At 46.3% G+C, this 21888-nt stretch overlaps 1 protein-coding gene across 1 annotated transcript in view; it reads left to right on the top strand.

Annotated features, from left to right (window-relative positions):
• Positions 1–11138, top strand: part of Ca12 (carbonic anhydrase 12) — a 53703-nt gene extending 42565 nt beyond the window's left edge. The window contains exons 9-11 of the mRNA XM_042687608.1: positions 8003–8035; positions 8884–8971; positions 10172–11138. Of these exons, the coding sequence (XP_042543542.1) occupies positions 8003–8035; positions 8884–8971; positions 10172–10244 (194 nt within the window). The 3' untranslated portion in view covers positions 10245–11138. The remainder of the gene's footprint in view (positions 1–8002; positions 8036–8883; positions 8972–10171) is intronic.
• Positions 11139–21888: the final 10750 nt, after the last annotated feature.

The following is a 21888-nucleotide window of genomic DNA, read 5'->3' as shown; positions in this document are numbered from 1 at the left end:
TTGAGCCATGCCTCCAAGTTCCAGATTTTTTTTCTTCGGATGGTTTAGTAGTGATAGAGTCTTGAAGATTTGTCTGGCTGGGTTGGATGTGAACTGTGATGGTTAGATTTTAGTGTCCTGAGTAGCTAGGATTACAGACATGAGCCACCACTGCCCAGCTTACTCTAGGTTTTCTTGACATGGAGGGTTACTGCCACGCACATGGGCCTAGCTAGGACCATCAGTGTCCAGTGATGTTTCTTTGTAAGAGTATGGGTATGACTTGAGACTATGGCCAGTGAAGCTCCAGGGCTAATGAAGCTGGGCCCGCAGGCAAGAAAGCACCTAGGTTCATACCCTTGTTTAACCCTCATGGAGAGTTCATAAGCATGAGCATGCACGTTTCAGAGGGAACAAAGCTTAGTAGTTTGACTGACTTCTACTGTTACGCAGGCTCATCATTCCTTTTAGTTCTGGGACTCCCCAAAGCGCATAGAGTTTTATCTGCTCAGTGCCTCCTCAGTGCTGCTGGAACCCCGGGCTTGGGGAAAGGGATGTGGGGGCTCTCAGAGCCCACTTCCTTCTTCAAGACTCTGAGCTAACTTTCTCACTGGTGATTCTTGTGCCTTTCCCAACATGGGAGATCTTCAGTGGCCCCAAGCAGACCAGGTCTGTGCAAGTCTCATTTCCTCTTCTCATGCCACTTGTGGACCAACTGAGTCAGATATTTGGATTTAAAGACAGCCCATTAACCCACCTATTGGAAATCCATGTCCCCTCCTTTTACCGGGTAAACGTTTTTTCCTTGTTGTTCCTTTCTTATTATGTTATATTATAACCACCACCTACACAAAGCAGTTGTGTAGATGAAGACTGCTTCCAGGCCTTTGTCAGGAAGGTTAGAAACTTACTCTTCTGACTCAATCCATTCATGTGATCTGAATTACGTCCTCTGTCAATTACTTAAGAACTGGCCCCAAAGGTCTGTTTTGTCTTCCTTCCAGATAGCACTACTCAAGGTCCTTGTCCTTCTTTCCCTCAGTTTCTCAATCTGAAAATTGAATCTGTGAAGCAGCCTCTCTTAAAAACTGAGAATCTCTAAGATCAGAACTACCCACTGCTTTTCTCGGAAATGATCCAAATTCCCAGGATCCTCCCTGATGTGATCTAGATACAGCGTTCTCTCTCCTATTCTTTTAAGTAGAACGTGACATCTTTAGTGTTAAAAGGAGCTTCTTCGATTCTTATATTCTTGTGTCAGTACTGAGGCTTGAACTCAGGGTGTCTGGTTTTCACTTGACTTCTTTGTTCATTGCTGGCACTCTAACTTGAGCCACATCTCTAGCCCAGTTTTATTTTCTAGTTATGTGGAGTTGGGAGTCTCATGGATTTTTCTGTCTAGGCTGGCTTTAAACTTTGACCCTCAGGTCTCAGCCTCTTGAATAACTGGGATTACAGGCATGAGCCTGTTAGGCCAGCCCTACTTCAATTCTTAAATAACACTCAAGTCTGCCTAAAATTGAGGGAAATTGCCCACAAAGATGAGTTAGAATTTTACCTCTGATTCTAGTATCAGCTGTTTTCTGAGCCTGTGTACATCCCTGGGAGCAGGGTAACTTACACATCCTGTCTCTGCAGTCAGGAGATCTGGGTTCAAGGCCTCACTGCTTTATCCTGACTGTATGATGTGTGCAAGATCATCTTTCCTTTCTCCTTAGTTTTCTTAGCCACAACGTGCCAGGCTGGAGAAGTGATAGAAGAGTCCTTTCAGTGGTGATATGTCATGATTCTAACAACTGCCAATCCTGACTTTACATTGCAGGGGCAATATTTGAGGGCAGTTACAGAGGATCGGAAGAAACCTGGCAGGAACTTGATTATGACATCTAACAGTAACACCCACTTGTAACGATGGACCACGGTCTTGGGAATAATTAGCCATCTTCTTAGACTGACTCGGGTCTAAGTAGCTGCTTGTAGGCTGGTCAGCACAGGCAGGTTTGTAGCAGAGTGCTTCAGTAGATTCTCCACACTAGCTGGGGTAGATCAAGAGGCTTCTAGAGAGAAGCTTGCAGACTAACTGCGGGCTTTGGACATTAAAATCAGAGCTTGAATGGCCAGCAGCTTTGCTGGCTCTCCTGCATGATGCAACCAGAGATGCAGCTTTTGGGAGCCCAGGCTGGGCTCAGCTTTCTCCTTGGGGTGAGACATGACAATCCCAAAACAAACTTGTTCATTTGGAGGCTGATTATAGAAACGTGGCCAGAGTACTCCCCTCCTTCTTCCTAGACACCTGGGGAGAAGAGAAGGATGCTTTCCAAGGAGCAAAGGAAAAGCAGTCTCTAAGGAGTGAATCCCACCATTCTGTGCCCTCACATCGCGGGTTTATGGTGGAGCTTGTTTGTCAGCATGAACTTTGAGCAACTGAGGCTCTATGTACAGACTCTGCCACTGAGTCAACTTTGGAACGAGGGTCTCTGTTTATTTAGGATGTCCTTAGGAAATTACAAGAAGTATGGAGTCCAAACATTGTGCCATGAGAAAAGTAACAGACAGGAAATGCTCTAGGAGAGAGTTCAAGAGGTTGGGGAGAGGATCTGAGGTCTCACCAGATGCATTTGTTCACCTTTACTTCCTTTGACTATACTCAGAAACAGAGTACAGTCTAGCCACACCCTACAGCAGGTTTGCCTATGCCTGTTATTACTGATCTTTTGGGCCTCACAGACTTTCTTGCCTGGGGTAGCTTTGAACCACATTCCCTAGATCTCAGCCTCCTGAAGAGCTAAGATTACAGGCATGAGCTACTGGCACTCGGCAAACCTAAGGTACAAGTCATGATGGACACTTTTTTTTTTTTTTTTGACTCTTGAAAAGTAGCTTTTCCAAGCAACACCTGTGCTTGTCCCCAAGGTGAGATCCTGGAGAGGGGCCTCACCGGGGGACCAGTTTAGGTTTCATGGAATCTGGTGAGCTAGGTGAAGACAGAGCAAAGGCCACCCAAACAGATATCAATCCTGGGAGCTGAGACTTACAGCTCTGGCTTAATTCTGAGTTTGCTTAGGTTGACCTTTTCCCAGGCAATGGCACCACAATTCTGATCTCAAGACCATAAATACTATTTTTTTTGGTAGTTCTGGGGTTTGAACTTAGGACCTCAGGCTTGCTAGACAGGTGCTCTATTTCTTGAGCCCAGTCCTTTCAGCTTTAGTTATTTTCCAGACAATGTCTTGTTCTTTTGCCTTCTCCAACCAAGGATGGTGATCCTCCTCCCTCTATCTCCTACAGAGCCAGGAGTACAGGCATGAACCACCATGCCTGGCTTCTGGAGCCTCTTTTCAACATAGCAGGACAAAGAAAGCTGGAGGGTCAGAAGGCCAAAAGTTTCTATAATCATGTCTCTAGCAGAACTGCTCTAAACAACTGCATGTCACCCGCTGCGCAGCTAGAGCCAGTGCCAGTGGCAGTGCACTTAGAACAAGAATGCTGGACAGGCAAGCCGGGGAGGGAGGGCTCCTGTGTAGAAGAGCATGGTTTGAATCTGCTTGTCCCTGAGGGACCTGCGTAGTTTTAGAAACCCTTGAAAAGAGAAAGCACTCTTACCCAGCTAAGATGGCTAATTAATTTTTTTTTTGAGATAAGAATATATGTGCTATGGTTATTGACCTTGTGTTTCTTTAAGTTTCTATTTATAAATAAAAGGGAGTCGATGGAAGAATATCATCAATTCTTCCAAAGTATCCAAGTGAGTAACCAGTGAAGTTGCTACCCTCAAATCCCCACAGCTGGGTTGTGGGGGGGGGGGGAGGAACTGAAGAGCCCACAGTATTGGTCAGATGGGCTGAGAAGTCATGCCCCAGTCTTTCCCAGTGCACACGTGTCCTGAGCCCAGCGCAACCAAGCACTATGGGTGGAGAGACTATGTGTGTTCCTCTGCTTCTGATGACCAGCCTCTGGCCCACAGCCAACCATGTTCAGAAACAAGAGCAGGGAAAAGAGGTCGGGCAGAGGCTGGACTTGCCCTTCCTTTTGGCCTCAGCCTCCACAAACTGCAGGGCCTCCCCAGCAGGGCAGGTGTATGCTCTAGTCCTTTTGAAGGAGTGGTTCTCTCCTCCTTCCAATCACATCTTCCCAGAAGTCCCCTCTGTTCCCCTGGAGAGGATGACAGTCCCCTTAGTGTAGCCAGACTACCTCATTCATCTCTGCTGGAGGACCCAGCACACACCAGGGTAATTTTGTTTTTATTACCATGTAGTTAAGAAAGGGAAGAGTGGAATAGAGGAATGAAGAAAAGGAAGGGGGAGGATAGGAGGAAGGGAGAAGAGGAAAGGACAGAGGGAGAAAAGGAAAGAGAGGGAGGAAGAGGGAAAGAGAGGAAAGAAGGAAAGGAGAGGGAGGGAGAGAGGGAGGAAGGGTATCTGGCAGGGAGGAAGGAAAAGAGAGAAGGGGAGGGCAGAGGAGGGGAGGAAGAGGAGGAAAGGGAAGGCAAAGCAAAGGCATACATTAAACACACACGCTGGAGCTCCTTCCAAAGGGAGTCTTGACATCTCAATCTGTATGCCTGGCGCTGCTGGGTGCTCATTAAGAACTTGCGGAAAGCATGTAACTGACTTGCATCTCTCCTCTCGCCAGTGTCATTTCTGTCGAATGACTTTCTCCTGGGCCTAGCCATTTGTCAAACTGTAGTTATTATGTATCGCTTTTTTTTTCCAATAGTGTTAAAAATCATACGTTGAGAAATGAAAAAGATCAGACTTCCTGTGAAGATTTCAAGGCATGGGAGGACGTTGCCTAGTGACACTATGGTGCTGTCACTCTGGCTTGACGGGGATTACAGCTCCATTCCCACTGCCCATCCCTCCCTCAGCACAGGCAGCCTGAGCCACCAAAGGCAGATGATGGCACCAGGGGCTGGCACTGTACGCGTCCTGCTGGCTCAAGGATTCAGAACAATGTAACTCTGTGTTCTGGGCCTGCATTGCTGCAATTTGGGAGACAAAGCCCTATGATAATTACATGAAATTAATTCCCTTGTGTCGCCTGGTAATGTCTTTTATTTTTCCTCCCCCTAATACCGGGGCTTGAACTCAGGGCCTAGTGCTGCCCTTTAGCTTTTCTACTCAAGGCTGGTGCTCTACCACTTGAGCCACACCTCTACTTTGGCTTTTTGCTGGCTCAGTGGAAGTAAGTGTCCTAAACTTTTCTGCCTGGGCTGGCTTCAAACTTTGATCCGCTGATCTGAGCCTCCTGAGTAACTAGGATTATAAATGTGAGCCACTGGAGCTTGGGTCCGTGTTGGCTTTTCTTTTTTTTTCTTTTTCTTTTTTTTTTTTTAACTGAAGCATTATTCAAAGAGAACACCAGCATTGTTACTGACTCTATGGTTTGTAACCACATAATAAGAGTTCTTACCAGCCTAAATTGTATCTTAGGTACTTAGAACCCTAGTAATCCTAAACTCTCCTAGCCTCTCTTATTTATGAGCCTGTCAAAGACGCATACACGAATGTATATGTTTTTGCTATATAATCTGGCATCTACAAAAACAGTCCCTCTTTTCAAAGAAGACTTTGAAAGGAAAAAAGGAGTACATTCCACCATCAGACTTGAAAACAGAGCTAGAAAATACTAGACTGTTGTTCCAGGTACCCCCAAGATGTGTTAATGAGTACTTGTTCCTCGGGCTGGACTTGTCTGTGTTTATACTTGAGGCTTCAGAAGACCTCAAAAACCAGTGAACCAGCATCCCTGGTCCAGCCAGACGCCAGTGAAGACAGCAGCTCCTGAGCCAGCCAGAACAGGTAGCAAGGCTCTTGAGGCAAGCTCCCACCTTCTCCAGGTGTCTGTACCTTTCTAGACCAGGTGTGTGACAGCCCAGGTCTCTGTGCTTTATGTCTGTGCTTTATGTGTTGTACATCCATGTGCTGCATCTCACCCAGGGATGCTGTGTGTGCCCAGCAGTACCCCCCCCCCCCCACCCACTAGGAAGCTCAGGAGACCCCTTTCTTCCCCAGCCTGCTGCCATTTCTTCCTATCCCATTGTTCTTTGGCAGGAACTGCCTGTCTTCATCCCTGGTTAGAAATAACGCCACTTCTCTGTGTGATGTGAATATATAACTTTCTCTGGCTCTGCCCCTCCCCACGTCATCTTGAATGCCTGTTCTCTATGGCAGCCCAGGTCCTCCCTGGCTGATGCTATGAATTACGGGCTTGGCTTCTCTCTCCTGGCTGTAGTCCTTCAATCGCCCTGGTAGCTCTCTCTGTGCTCTCGTGGGATTTCCCTGTCCCCCTTTCTTAGCAGATGCTTTGACTCTGCCTCCAGTGGGACCCAAACCCCTATGCAGAGAGGCCCTTGCTTCCTTGATGGTTGGCACTGCCATCACTGGCAGGGCAGTTTTCCATCCACATTTTCCTATCTGAGCAGGCACTCACATGATTATTAGATGACATTCTACTAGCATTCCTGTCCGGTAGCAGCTTAGGCACCTAGCTTGCTCGATCAAGCTGTTTTATTTGGGCTGCATCAAAGTGTTAGCTGAAAATGACTCTTGTGCCCATCTCTGGAGCTTTCCTAGTCTGCTTGGGCTCATCTCATTGAATTCAAGAAGTACAAGCCTGGGCTAGAGTACTGGATTAAACGGTGCAGTTGTTGACAGGACCTAGTCCAGTTAAAGCAGTGCACAGGGGATGGGAGGAATCGGACTGTCCCTTCAAAGAAGCCACCATGTTGGCTCTGTAGCCTAGAGGAGAATCCCATCCAGGGACCTCGCTCCCCACAGATTTTGCTCAGCAAACTTAAGACCACAGCACAAAAGTACTACCTCCAGCCACGGAAGAGGGCTGCTTAACCGTGGAGGCCCTCGATGACTCTCAGCTATTCAGATATGGAAGAAAAGGTTCACTGTAAGGGTCTAGAGATTTAAGAAGAAAGAACCAAAGGGTATTTTATCAGAGAGCTTGGGAAAGAAACCATGGCCAGGCCTTTTCTTTTTGTTTGTTTACTATGCCAAGGCCCAAGGTCTTGAGTATTTTAAACAAAATCAAGCCCCAAAGCCACGCATTGGTGGCTCACGCCTGTGATCCTAGCTACTCAGAAGGCTGTGATCTGAGGATCACGTTTAAAGCCAGTCTGGGCAGGAAAGTCCATGCAACTCTTACCTCCATTTAACCACCAGATAGCCAGAAGAGGAGCTGTGGCTCAAGTGGTAGAGCCCTAGCCTTGAGCCGAAAAGCTTAGGTATAGCACCCAAGCCCTGAGTTTAAGCCCCAGGACTGGCACAAAACAAACAAGAGGAAAAAAAAACAACCACCACCAAAAACCTAATACCATGTTGTACTCTGCAGAGGCCCCTGGCTAGGCAGGGACTGAGTGTGTGCTATACAAATACATGATGCTTTCCCCAGGGGAAGACTCTAGACCCCAGCACCTCCCTAAGTCACAGACTGCTCTCCGAGTTCAGGTTATAAGAGACCTGGGGCAGGGAATCTGAGCTGGGGAGCCACTCTTATCTGCCACTTGGGATGGGGATGAGGGAGGATGATCTACTGGTAATGGCCAGCAAGGACCGCCATAGGCTACCCTGTCCTTTCCACGTTGGTGGTGCTCATGTTTCACAGCAGCCTGAGTCCACCTGGGGAAGCCTGGCCAGGGATGCACATAAGATTATAGAAGGATGGAAGCCCAGGGACAGAGGGCTGATAGCTCCTGAGAAACCAGCTAGACTCTCCTATCCACAGGATAGAAGAGAAGCTGGTTCCCCAGGTGTAGAATGGCTCAAGCATTGAGTTGAGCCTCTGCCCTCTACTGGCATCTCACACTTGGCCAGAGTTCTCACAGGATCTCAGTGGCAAAGGGATTGGGGTGTCACAGTGGAGATCCCTGCGGAGGCAGCCTCTGCTCCCCATCTGGGAGCCAAGGGTGACCACCCACCAAATGAAAAAAGAGCGAGCCTCTCACCATGCTAGTCACCTGCAGTATGGTTTGACCCCGGATTAATTTCCAATCTTTCCTCCCCTTGTTAAGTGGGAATGCTTCCGGACACAGGACTGAGTGTGGGTACGTGGCCGGCAGGCTGTGCATGCTTCCAATGGGTGAACCGGTGATTCTCAGTGTGATTGGGGTCTGTGATCCTTCTGGCCAATCCTCTCTGCTTCTCTGGCTGTTGCTCTGGCTCTTGGTCCCCCTCTTTACTATCAGTCTTACCCTCTTAATTCAAAGATGAACTGCCAGTCGAATGTTCTGCTAATGAAAAGTCTAATCACTCTACAGCATGTGTACACCCAGCCTATTTGGAGGCCTTCTGTTAGGTCATGGGAGGGGGACACTACCTGTAAAACATACCTCAGCCCAGTGTGGAAGTCAGGTGACTGGCCATGTGGCCTGGGTGATGGCTAGGGTTTGGAGCACTGTTTAGGACTGTGCAATGCAATTTAGAGGCCAAACTGATAGAGGCATCCCAATGGGATTTCAACCCATTGAGCAAAGATGAATTAAGTAGGTGATTCTGTAGCCCAGGGTTTCTCAAAGTGTGGCTCACAGACCTCATGCACCACCATCAGCTTGAGGTGTTTGGTTAAAATAGAGATTCATGAGTCCCACATCAAACAGATGGAATCTGAGTCTCTTTTGAGGGTTAGGCTTGAGGAAAGTCTCTATTTTGAGCAAGCTCTTTCCGCTGATCTTTGTGCATCTTTGAGAAGCCCTGTTGGAAAAGCCACTACAATTTGCAAATGGCTGCCTACTCCAGCCAGTCTACTAAGCCAAAGGCTAGAATCTTGAGAAGCAAGATGGGGCTATGATCTTTTACCAAGGATGCTAGGACATGATCCACCTACCCCTGCCCACTGTGGGAAGAGATGAGGGGGAGAGAAGAACGTAACATGTGCCCCCTGCCTCTTCACCAGGCATCATCCTTTCCGTGGCCCTGGCTGGTGTTCTCGGCATCTGCATTGTCCTGGCAGTGTCCATTTGGCTTTTCAGAAGGAAGAAGAGGTGAGTGGGTCAGGAAGGGGTGATTCATGGGCCCATGATGGCATGCCTGGAAAGGCAGACTAAGGGAAGAAAGAGCCTCCATCGTCTGGATGCCTCCCCTAGCAAGCTGTTCTCCCAAACACCAGGGCTTCAGACTCCTTCCATGAGACACTGGTCAGTCAAGGTCACTGCCCAGGCCTTGGAGATGTGCGTAGAAGCCTCATTAATGAGCTGTTGCTAATTACCCTGCAGCACGGACAAGTCTCTTGGTTTGGGGATTTGTGCCTAATAGGAGCAGCAAAACTGGGTTTTAAAAAAAAACTGATTTTGTTTTGTTGTTGTTTTTGGTGCCATTACTGGGGCTCAAACTCAGGGCCCTGAGCTAGAGTTCTCCTATACCCCAAAGGGCGGACACTCTTCTCCTTGACCCATAGCTCCACTTCCAGCTTTATTGATGGTTTAATTGGAAATAAAGTGTCTCACAGACTTTTCTGCTTAGGCTGGCATTGAACTGTGATCCTCAGATCTCAGCCTCCTGAGCAGTAGGATTATAGGTATGAGTGACCAGTACCTGGCAGGAAAGCTATCTTCTTACTAAGAAAAAGCGTAAATAAAAATGGAGGAAAACCTGAGTTCTCCCTCACATTAGCTATTAATACCTTTTGTTCAGGCTTTATTATCACATGTAACTTCTTCTCAGACAAACTTTTTTTTTTCCTTGTATAAAAAAAAAAGTAAAAAAAAAGACTTCTGGGAATTATGGGAGTTAACAGTTTGAGATTTTCTTCAAAGTGCAGGTCTACAAGTTGTAGGCATTAAAGAAACAAGTTGTTTGATTAGTGCTTGGGGGAGGGAAGATATTTCTTTTCTTTTCTTTTTTTTTTTTGGGTCCGGTCGTGGGGCCTGAACTCTGGGTCTGGGCGCTGTCCCTCAGCTCTTCAGCTCAAGGCTAGCGCTCTACCACTTGAGCCACAGCGCCACTTCCGGGTTTTTTCTTTTTGCTTATGTGGTGCTGAGGAATCGAACCCAGGGCCTCAGGCATGCAAGGCAAGCACTCTACCATTGAGCAACCTTCCCAGCCCTGAGGGAGGATATTTCTAAGAACTGAAGAATTAAAAAAGGCCCCAAAGAAAGGAGTTTGCCTCATTCTAGGCCTGGGTCTGGCTGCTCTGGGTTCTGGCTCCTCTGTGACTCACAATCCATGTGTTCTTTGTGTCCTAGTAACAAAAAAGGTGACAGCAAAGGAGTCATTTACAAACCAGCCATCAAGAAGGAGATGGAGGCCCATGCCTGAGGTCCGTGGCACTCCTGAAAGTCCAAGGAAGGACCCTGCCTTGGACAATACACATTGGCTCTCCAGACACTTGACATACCTCAAGATGTTTCCTGGAGTTCCACCTGTAAACACCCCAGACCCTTGTGGGGAGGCTTTCTGCTGGCTGCCCCTTTACCCTGGTGTCAGTCACCCCAGTGTGAGCCACAGATAGGACAGCTTGATTGTTGGGTGAGAGATGGCTAAAAGTGCTTGATTGACGGCCACAAACCAAGCCACCTTCTGGTAGGTGGTGGTTACGTTTGGAAAATACCTCGGTCCAGGACTTCGGTGGGTATGCTTTCGACTGTCCTTGAAATTCTGCATCTTCTCCAAGTTTTCCGACTAGAATGTGTACTCTCTGCTTAGGTGATACTTTCAAAACTCACTTTCCTCAGCAGTCATCATTTCCCTTGAATCTCCATCTTTTCTCTCCAACTCTTCAGTCTTAACCAGACAGAAGAGATCAGGGTATCAGAAAGCAAAATGAAAACACAAGATGACCTGAATATATTGGGCTTGTCCAAGTCTGACCTTTGGGTCAGACACACTGATTGGACTTTAGAGCAAGGTGGCCTCAAGTTCTGTTTCTTGTTGGTAATGGAAGGGAGGCAGAGAGAAAGTGGGGAGAGAGGAGACGAAGAAGGGAGAGAGAATAGGGAAACTCCTTTGAGTAGAAACTGGAATTACAAGTTGTTTATCAAGCCACAGTCAACTGTCTACAGGCAGTTGTAGTATTTCCTGTTTTAGAATTGGGCCATTCCTTGAAGATGAGTTGCTTTCTTTTTCTGACAGGAGTCATGAGTTCTCAGATGACCCAATCTGCTTTTGAGCCAATGGGAAATGGGCAGAAGTAAAAATGATTGTAGAGCCTTGGCTCTTTTACCAGAATGTTCATTTCTGCGACTTCTGTGGGGTCCTTACTGCCAACCTGGAATCAGGACTTCATTCCTCTGTGAGGACGTCTATACAAGCAGGGGCTGGCATAGTCCAGTGGTAATGGAAGGATCAGTGTTCATAGAATGTTACTAAGATTCTCTGAGTTCTTCCTCCTCAGCCACACGGTAGTTTCTGAGACTTGATTCCTTCTTCATTTCCCTCTCAAAGAGAGGAGAACCCTGTAGAGACCACCCTAATTGCTAGTTCCTTGCAGTTTACAGAAATCTCCTGATTCTCCGTCTCATTTTGACAGCATGGAATGTTCTCTTGAAGCTTAAATTTCTTTTTTTTTTTTTGCTAGTACTGGGGTTGAACTCAGGGCCTCACATTTGCTTGGCTTGCCTGCTCTGCCGGCACTCTACTACCTGATCCATGCCTCCAGCTTTGTTTTTTGCTGATTATTTTGGAGATGGAGGTTTGCGGACTTTTCTGTCTGGACTGGCTTCAAGCTGTACTTCTGTAGATCTCAGCCTCCTAAGTAGCTAGGATTATAAACCTGAGACACTTGGCTCTGAAGTATACATTATAAGATCTATTTTTTTAAATCTAGTCTTCCCTGTAACTTGAAAAAAAACAAAAACAAAAACAAAAATCCTCTTCTGCTGCTACAACTTTTTCATAGTGCTGAAGCCCTATGTCTTTGTGGTCTATTTCCCTAGGCAGAGTTATGGGTGGCTGGTGGGGTTTCATATGTATATCTGGGATGACAGCCTGGGGAGACAGCAAGGACCACCTCCAGGCAACATGATTTAAGTAGCTTCTTGGCCATGGTCCAACGCCATCACTCAGAAACCAGCATACACTGCCCCGGAGCCATGAAACTGCCTTTCTAAACACTCTCTATTCCTGGATACGTTTTGAGAGAGGAGAGAGTTGCCCAGAAGTGAAAAGGTTAGGGAGGGCCCTGTCTTACTGCAATCTTCCCTTTGCCTCTCACAGAGCCTCCTGAGCCTCTTGATTCTGCTTACTATTTTCTGGTATCATTCATGAAAATCTGTAGCTGTCACTTTAAGAAATATTCTAGGATTTGCTGTATAGATTTTCAGTCCTGTTTCACGTTAAGGGCCTACACTCTGAAAACTCCCCCCCACTAATCTTGGGGAAGCACTGGGGTTGGTAGCACCCCTCGGGCCCTGTGCCTTTTGGATTGAGGCCATTGTGATGATGGTCTGTTTTGCCCTTGTGTATTTATTGCACCAATGATTGTAATGAAGACATACACTGTAAATCCAGGAAATGATAATAAAATGTTTTTGACATCAGAATGATTTTGTGGGAGGGGAAGTTGTAAGCTCTCTGATAGGGTGATGGCAACCAGGAAGAACAAAGTCTTGTCCCTGTGTCCAGGGCTTAGAATCTGCAAAAGGATATGACTTAAGTCACTTAACTTGGGGTGCAGATCTTTGGAGTAAGTGGCTCCAGGCCACACAGCTGTTTACTGAGTGGGAAATTGAGAGTAAGTAGTGCAAGGCTCAGGGGGGAGATGGGGTACCACCTCGAAGTACAACTCAGAGCTGGATGTGGTGGTTCATACCGATAATCCCAGCACTCAGGAAGGTGAGGCCAAGAGGATTGTGAGTACGGCTACACAGCAAGATTGTCTCCAAAAACAGCAATAACCAAACAAGTCATCTTTGAATGAATAGATGGACGGAAAAGAGGGAGCTGCTGGAACCCAAAGGGATATGAATATGGGGGACACCTCCCATGAATCTCCTTTCTCCTGGATTGTATGTGGCAGGTACACAGCCCCCAATCCCCTGGTTGCCTGGTACTTCAATTTGGATCCTTTTGCAAAAGATACTATCTCACCTTCTCTATAGTCTTTTGTCTAAAACCAGATTTCAAATCCCGGTTTGCTAAAAGAGGCAGTTCTGTGTGGGTTACGAGTAGGCGCCATCATTCTGTGAGTTATTTACAGAAGCCTCCCATTTTCACTTTAATAGCCCTAAGACAGACACAGGTGTACCGCTTACAAGTACCTTGCTCTGGGAGGTGATGCAGCTGGCCCATCTCTGGAGAAGAAACAATAGCAAGCCCTCCGGACCCCTCCGGTCCCTTCAACTAGAACTCTAAAAGAGTCTTCAGTTCTCTCCTTTCCCCTTTGGCATCCTATCAGGTGCCATGGCCCCCTGAAGCCATGGCAAGAGGTGAGAAGACAGAAAAGTTCCTCTGAAATGCTCATGCCTTGGGCTTTCCCCCCCTTCCCTCCCCGCCCAACATGGAACACTGGGGAGGGCACTTCCTAGAGTGAGCCGTGAGCTCCTCTGTTCTCCATGGTCTGTCTCCCCATTGCCTGAACTCAATGCTTGCCTGGGTTGATGTGAGACGCTTGGAATTCATTGGTAAGAAACATGAGGTGATGGTGGAATTCAGGCTCTCCTTCAGCTTGGCTTTTACCTCATCTAAATGCAGCTAAAACAATGTAGAGGGCTGGGAATGTGGCTTAGTGGTAAAATGCTTGCCTAGCTTGCCTAGCCCTGAGTTCGAGTCCTTGGTACCACATAAAAAATAATGTAGAGCACACAGTCCAATAAAAATAAATATAATGGGGGCTGGGAAGGTGGCTCAGTGGTAGAGCGCTTGCCTTGCATTCATGAGGCCCTGGGTTCAATTCCTCAGCACCACATAAGCAAAAAGAAAAAAGCCGAAAGTAGCACTGTGGCTCAAGTGGTAGAGCGCTAGCCTTGAGCTGAAGAGCTGAGAGACAGCACCCAGGCCCAGAGTTTAGGCTCCACGACTGGACCTCCCCCCCCCCCAAAAAAAATATAATGCTAAGCACAAGATACTTCAGACTTCCTAGTGGCCATACTAAAATGGATCAAAGAAACCAGTAGCATGGCTCATCTCTCTGTGTCTCTGTCTGTCTGTCTGTCCGTCTCTCTTTCTGCTTATCTATCTATATCTATATATATTATAAAGGTGATGTGCAGAGGGGCTACCATTTCATAAGCCAGGTAATGAGCACACATCTTTTGGTACAGTGTCACCCCTTCCTTTGCTCTAACACAGTTTTCCCCTCCTGTCCCTGTATACTCAGTATTTTAATGAGGTATTTTCGTTTCCCCATAGGAACTCCTGAAAATCTGGTGTGTAGTTTACTGTTGCAACAATCTGGATTCTGATACTATGTTTTCCCTGTAAACATTGCTCCAAGCTTAGATTTCACAAGATTTACAGTTGAAAAAACAATTGCTCCAAGCATACTTAAAAATTTCCCAAATTACTGAATCAGTTATCCGTTTTTACATTTAAATATATTAAAATAAGAGTTTCTCATTTCCACTAACCATATTTCCAAGTGCTGGATAGCCATTGTGGACAGCCTCACCTCAGTGGACTGTGCAGATGTGGACAGTACAAGGAAGGGTTAAGCCCGGAGGGGAGGACTTAACCCTGGAAGACTGTCTTAGTGGTTGAGAGGGAGGGGATAGGGACTAGGGACATGGGCTGGGGAGAGAGAGGAGATAAAGGGGAAGAAGGATATCAAGCCAAAATAAAAGGATTAGGTAGTGGATCCTGGCCTCAGTTTCTCCTCTCCCTGAGCCACTTCTTCAGTACCCATAGCTGCTTTGCCCTCCCTATCCTGATTATTGCCTGGGGATTTAGGTGCTCAGAAGTGACTCAGGCCTGGGGTGTCTCTAGTGCTTTTTCTCCACTGTAGACATAGCACATAGTTATCAGTAGGCAGAAGCAGTTTCTGCAGAGTTCTGCCAGGTGACTCTCCATCACGCAAGTACATACCCACGCACATACTCTCATCTCTGATGACTTCAAAACCCTGAAGTTCTCGTACCCACAAGGTGTTTCTAGGCTTCCTGAGCTTGCTGGATCAAAATGGGTAGGTTCTGGCAAAGTCATCCACCTCTGAATTCCATGGGGCCTGCATGGTTCATCCAGTCCCATTCCCACCTCGTGTCAGGAATCCTAGGATCCACTTTCAAGAGGAAAGGTGGCTGGCCCCTGGAGCTACCTATGGGGAAGTAGAGGCACTAGCATCAGTCTGCACTAGCAGGGTTGAGTCAGGTGGGACTACCTCCACTTGTCAAGCACTCTGGAAGCCATCCAGCAGGGACACAAGGTGGGCCCCCTAGTTCATATTCAACTGTCTCACAAGGAAGATGTGAGGCCTAGACGATGCCAGGGGAGGGAGGGGCATCCCACTGCCCCACCCACGCTTCATGAGTATAGAATGACGGGACAAAGTACTGTGCAGCACCAAATAATTCACCATAAAAAATGATTGCCACCAGGCGAGCCTATTATGGACGGTAGATCAACCAGCAGCTGTAATGACTCTTGCTTGAGCAGTCCTGACTCAGTGTACCTTCACTCCACTGTGCAACTACGCAAGGAGATGTTGAGTGATAGTCCTACCTTGGAAGAAGAAAACAAGAACCTGGCTAGCCAAGCCCAGCTCACACAGAGACAGTACCACCAAGCTGCCCAGTTGCCAGAACTGGGGTCTTTTCCACTGCAGTAGAAGGCACCAGGCTTACCCCAGTCATGCAGGGGTCCCATAAACCTCCACAAACTAAACACTAAACACACCTGTGTCAATGATCAAGTCAACAATAACATCCTGCATCCACTCTGCCTGGACATCTTAAAACTTTGGCCTTTACTCAGATAAAGTCTGACCCAGAATCACCAACTGAAGTTGGGCATGGAAGTCAGCTCAGCATCTAGGGGGTTGGCCTTTATCTCTTAAAAGACAACAACAAAAAACAATTCCCCAGGCACTGGTGGCTCACACCTGTGAGGCTAAGATCTGAGGACTGTAGTACGAAGTCTGCAGGAGCAGGCAAGCCCATGAGATTCTTTTTTTTTTTTTTTTGGGGGGGGGGGGGTCCGGTCATAGGGCCTGAACTCTGGGCCTGGGCGCTGTCCCTCAGCTCTTCAGCTCAAGGCTAGCGCACTACCACTTGAGCCACAGCACCACTTCCGGCTTTTTTCTTTTTGCTTATGTGGTGCTGAGGAATCGAACCCAGGGCCTCAGGCATGCAAGGCAAGCGCTCTACCACTGAGCCACCTTCCCAGCCACCCATGAGATTCTTATCTCCAATTAACCACTGGAAACTGAAAGTGGAGCTGTAGCTCCAAGTGTTGGAGTGCTCTAGCCTTGAGCAAAAAGGGACAGCACCCAGGCCCTGAATTCAAGCCTCGCAACCAATAAAACAAAACCACTTCCAAGGACATATTCATTGAGCGTTCTCTTTTGCCAAGTCTAAGCTGGAAAAAGGAAACACACACACATAGTACAAATATCCATAATGTATGTATGTGTATATCATGTACATGGCTCAGGTGGTAGAGTGCCAGCCTTGAGTGAAAAAGCCAAGAGACAGCATAAGGCCTGAGCTCAAGCCCCAGTAACAGGATGTGTGCGTGCACACACATACACACACATACTCATTGTCTTGATTGTGGTGATAGTTTCTCCATGTATGTGAAAAGTATTTAAGACTTATACTTTTTATGTACCATTTATCTTGCATCCGTTGTTCCCCAATAAATCTGAGAAAACTGGAGAACATACACACACACACACACACACACACACACACACACACACACACACACACACACACTACTGTGGCTCCCCCCTCCCCCCACCTCCCAAGCCACACCAGGTCCCTAGTATTTCCACCAATAGTCCATCTCTTCCTGGCTCCCCGGAAGGAGGGGCTTGGCTGGGGTTGGTATAACCCTTGTCTAGGGCTCACCCTATGGAAGGTGGTAGCCCAAGGAGGGGTGAGATCTCTATTCACATGGCCAGCAAGTCAAAGCCATTATTTCTGCTTGAGTTCATTCATTTCCAATATTAACTTTTAATTACCATGAACACAACAGGCACAGAGCCCTTGGGTTCAAGGGCAGACACAGATCTCTAGAGCAATGCATGTATCAGTGACAATAGTCTTCTCTGGAAGAAGCATAGATTTTTCTAGTGCAGTCCAAAAGCTAACTAGCTAGTTCATGTGCTGAAGCTAGAAATTTAGATATACCATAAAAGATCTCATGTTTCTTAGTGCTTCTCCTTCCCAACCACACAACATGTAACCATTTGAGAGGTTTTCCTGCATAAGCTACTTCCTGTCTATAAAGGACCATGCAGCCATAAATGGGTACAAGCTGGATAATCATTATCCAAGTCATTTCCAACTGACTTTCTCATACCTCCCTTTCAAAAATCAAAGATTTAGGGCTGGTGGAGTGGCTCAAGTAGTAGAGTAGCTACCTAACAAGTGTGAGGCCCTGAGTTCAAATCCTAGTACTAGAAAAGAATATAACAAAGACTTAAGTAACAACTATGATCTGTTTGGTATAGATTAAGTGGTGGGGACTCCAGTATGATTTAGGCAGGACCTTTATTTTCAGTGAGCTCCCAGCCTCATAAGAATACAACCAGAAGCGACTAACTACACACACACACACACACACACACACACACACACACACACACACACACACACACACACACACATATTGTCACTACTGATCTGAAGCTACATTACCCAGGTGCCCTTCATTCACTTGTAAAACCAAAAGCATCCTCTTACGTATTTGAGCTGTAATTTATATTATTCATACATTTTATAATAGTCTTAAAATAGTACATGGTATCTTGTGTTGGTAACTAGGGCTTGAACTCAGGGCCTTATAATCTCACTTAACTTTTTTTGCTCAAGGCTGGTGCTCTACTACTTGAGCCACAGCTCTATCACCAGCTTTTGGGTGACAATTGGAGGTAAGAGTTTCACAGACTTTCCTGCCTGGGCTGATGTTGAACCCTGATCCTCAGATCTGGCTCCCAAGTAGCTAGGCATGAACTACTAGCATCTGTATAATACCTGTGTGTTCTAATCAATGTGGCTTACTATATGGCCCCCAAGGATAAAGATCTCTGGCATCTTGGTTTTGTTGTTGTTGTTGTTTTTTGGTGTTTTGGGGATGGTGGTAATAATATAATAAGTACTATACACTATACTATAAACTCCATCCCTATTCTGCACAAGCACTAAGAAGCATACTTTTACAACTAGGTAGAAAGGGAACCCACATACTAATCCACTGTTAAACAACAGTAGATGATTGAGCCTTGGAACTAGGACTTGCAGGGGACTCCTAACTCCACATAGCTGGGCCCTGAGCCAGTGAGCAGAATGGTTCTTCTATTCTGCATTTTCAGTGAGGTGGAGTAACCTGTACTTCTTCCAATTGGAGGGTTCTCACATGTTCAGGCTGGTCACAGGAAAATCTCCATCCCAACTGAATGCCAAACAAACAACAATTGAATGAGAGCCATGATTGCAGTGTGGAAGGGCCAAGGAAACGACACCTGAGAAATGCGAGCCTCTTCCCTGGCTTACAAGCATCCAGTAATATGATCAACATCACCCTGGAAGGGCCTGATTTCAAACCAGAGTGAACTGCACCCATGGAGTTTTGAGTAATAGGCTGTCCAGTTCCCAATATGCCCTGTCCGAGCTTGAAGGCCAAGTTTGACCCCTTGGACTTCTCTCCAAGGAGAGGAAAAGCAAAGGGACTATAGGCTACTTGGGTCACCAGGCAGGAACCCATCTGTACCCTCTTCTTTATCGGACTTTAATCATTGGCCACTGTGATATGATGTTTTTGTTTTCTGTGCTGGTCCTGAAGGCTTGAATGCAGGGCCTGGGAGCTGTCCCATGGCTCTTGTGCTCAAGGCTAGAACCCATTTGAGCCACAGCTACACTTCCAGCTTTTTTGGTAATTAATTGAAGAGTCTTATGGACTTCCTGCCTGGGTTGGCTTTGAACCAAGATCCTCAGATCTCAGCCTACTGTCACTAGGATCATAAGCATGAGCCACTGATGCCTGGTTACCATGGGATGTTTTATAACTTCACTATTTTATAATTACTTAGGCCTTAGTGGCATAACTTACATAACATTTTATAGAGGCCATACCAATATTTTCTAAATGCTGAAAATTGCTGGACTAAAGCCTCATATTAAATGAGAAATGTAAACATGATAAAATGCTCTAGCAAGGTGTGGTGGAACATGCCTGTAATCTCAGCACTTGGGAGACCAAGGCAAGAGAATCACAGTTGGTGGTGAGTCTGGGCTACATACTCTAAACAAAGCATTTTAAGATTGTGTGACATCTGTCCTGTCTTCTTCGATTAGGAATGGTGAGGTCTAGCACAGCACTTTGCTAACCAAAAGCTAACACCTTCTAGGAGCTGTTCCTTAAAGTGTGCTGCTACATGGGATGGGTGAGCAGCGAGACTGCTGTTTTGTGCTGATGTCTACACTGAGAAAGCATGTTTCAGGCTGAAACAACTGGACAGAATACCAGGACTCTTCTCTCACAACAGGTTATATTAACATTTTCTGTGTGGTCGGTGGATATTAGCCTTACTTCCTTTAAGCTAAAACATGTTTTTTTGGTCGGTCGTGGGGCCTGAACTCTGGGCCTGGGCACTGTCCCTCAGCTCTTCAGCTCAAAGCGAGCACTCTACCGCTTGAGCCACAGCACCACTTCTGGTTTTCTAGTGGTTTATTGGAGATGAGTCTCAGAGACTTTCCTGCCCAGGCTGGTTTTGAACCGTGATCCTTCTGAGTAGCTAGGATTACAGACAGGCGTGAACCACCAGCGCCTGGCAGTTTTTAAAAAATCGGGCCTGGGCACTGTCCCTGAGCATTTCAGCTCAAGGCTAGCACTCTATCACTTGAACCACAGTGCCACTTCCTGTTTTTTCTGCTTATGTGGTGCTGAGGAATTGAACCCAGGGCTTCATGCGTGCAAGGCAAGCGCTCTTACCATGGAGCCACCTTCCCAGCACCTGTTTTGTTTTGTTTTTAATCTTGGTGCTCTAAAAAGCTCTTGGGTCACTACACTGCCAGTAAGGCAGGCCAGGATTCAGGTAGCAAGAGATCTCTAGTTATAACTACTGGTTCAAGTGAACTAAAGCTTGCAGTAGAGAGAAACAGTATCAGTCTCTATTACTTGGGCATTTATTCAAGCATTACAACCATATGTACATTTCCCACTGCACAATACTTCATAGAAGGCTTTCAACATCATTATCTACTCATTCCAATTTTTATCAGGACCCTGGAAGCTGACTCAGGAGGCTGAGAGGTAGAAGGATCATGAGTCCTAGGTCAGCCTGAACTACATAGTGAGACCCTGTCTCAAAAAGACAAAGACAAAAGCTTATTGTAACAAATGAAAATGTAGTGCATATACATATTTTTTCTGTGTATGTCTATGACTATACCTTCTCTATGGCCTTCGTTGGCAGGTTATTTGAAACAACAGTGCCTTATTCATAGGTAACTAAGGATTATTAAATAATTTCCTAAACTAAGACATCAATCTCACTAAGAAAGGTTTCCTTCTGATCTGATTTTATTACATGAGCTTTTATAATATCCCAGCTTCCAAGTATTAAACTATTTGTATACAAAAAACTTGCTCAGAGTGCATAACATTTTTTGGGTTTTCTAACACTGGAGATCAGCAAATAGCTTATCAGCTTATCTGATTATCAGATTATCATATTTGTAGGGGCTGGAAAGGTGGCTCAGTGGTAGAGAGCTTGCCTTGCATGCATAAGGCCCTGGGTTCGATTCCTCAGCACCACATAAGCAGAAAAAACAGGAAGTAGTGCTGTGGCTCAAGTGGTAGAGTGCTAGCCTTGAGCTGAAGAGCTGAGGGACAGCATCTAGGCCCAGAATTCAGGCCCCATGACCAAAAAAACAAAAAAGAGAGAGATTTGTAAATTCGTGGTAATTGCCACACACATACATTTGGCTAGATATGGTACTGGGATTTGAACTCATGTTTGCCTGTTTGCACATGACATTCTACCACCTGAGCCATACCTCCAGCCCTGTTCCTAGCTGGTTAACTTTTCTGAATGGGTTAGCTTCTAACTTTGATCCTCTGGATCTCAGCCTTTTGAGTAGCTGGGATTATGGGCATTAACTCTGTATTGTTAGTATTGAGTTTATCAAAGAATACGATATGTTACACTATGGATAAGTCCCTGTTTTATGGCCATCATAGTGCCCTTAACTCTGTCCAACTTCATGTTCAGTCTCCATGTCCTTGACTTTTCAAGGAAAATCTCACATGAGGTTGGAAAACTGAAAACTCTGGCAGAAGCACTAGGATTATTGCGGAGAAAACATTCGGGGGCATAACTGTAGCTGCTTATCAGACCGTGCCTGCCTTGCTAGAAGCCCTACTCTTAGTGACTCTCTAGCTTGAAATCCTGGTATTTCAAGTGTAGGAGAGGGAATGGTGTGCAGCTAGTGGAGAATCTGGCTGCAGCTCCAGTTCATGCAGTTCACTCGCCTCCCATGATGGCATGACAAACCTATTTGTCAAATCACAGCTGAGTTGTTTCTTCTGGCTGTTCCGGGACACATACAGGACTCACCAAGGCATCACCATAACGGCCAGATCATTTCCAGTTCACACCAGCAGCCCCCCAAGGGCATCATCAGAAACAATTTCCAATTAGTAAAGTCATGATTCACTGGCTGTTTCCTCTTCAAGGGCTGTTTGGAGGCTGAGCACACACCTGGGCTTTCTTACAAGGAAAGCGCTGTGTCACTGTTATCAGAGCCCAGGTGCACCTACTAGATCTAAAAATTACATGAATTATGATTATGTAATAGCATGACAT

The sequence above is a fragment of the Dipodomys spectabilis genome, unplaced genomic scaffold (assembly GCF_019054845.1).
Source record: "Dipodomys spectabilis isolate Male_0828 unplaced genomic scaffold, ASM1905484v1 ptg000108l, whole genome shotgun sequence".
In the NCBI taxonomy this organism is placed as follows: domain Eukaryota; kingdom Metazoa; phylum Chordata; class Mammalia; order Rodentia; family Heteromyidae; genus Dipodomys; species Dipodomys spectabilis.
This window is presented reverse-complemented; position numbering and strand designations above follow the sequence as displayed.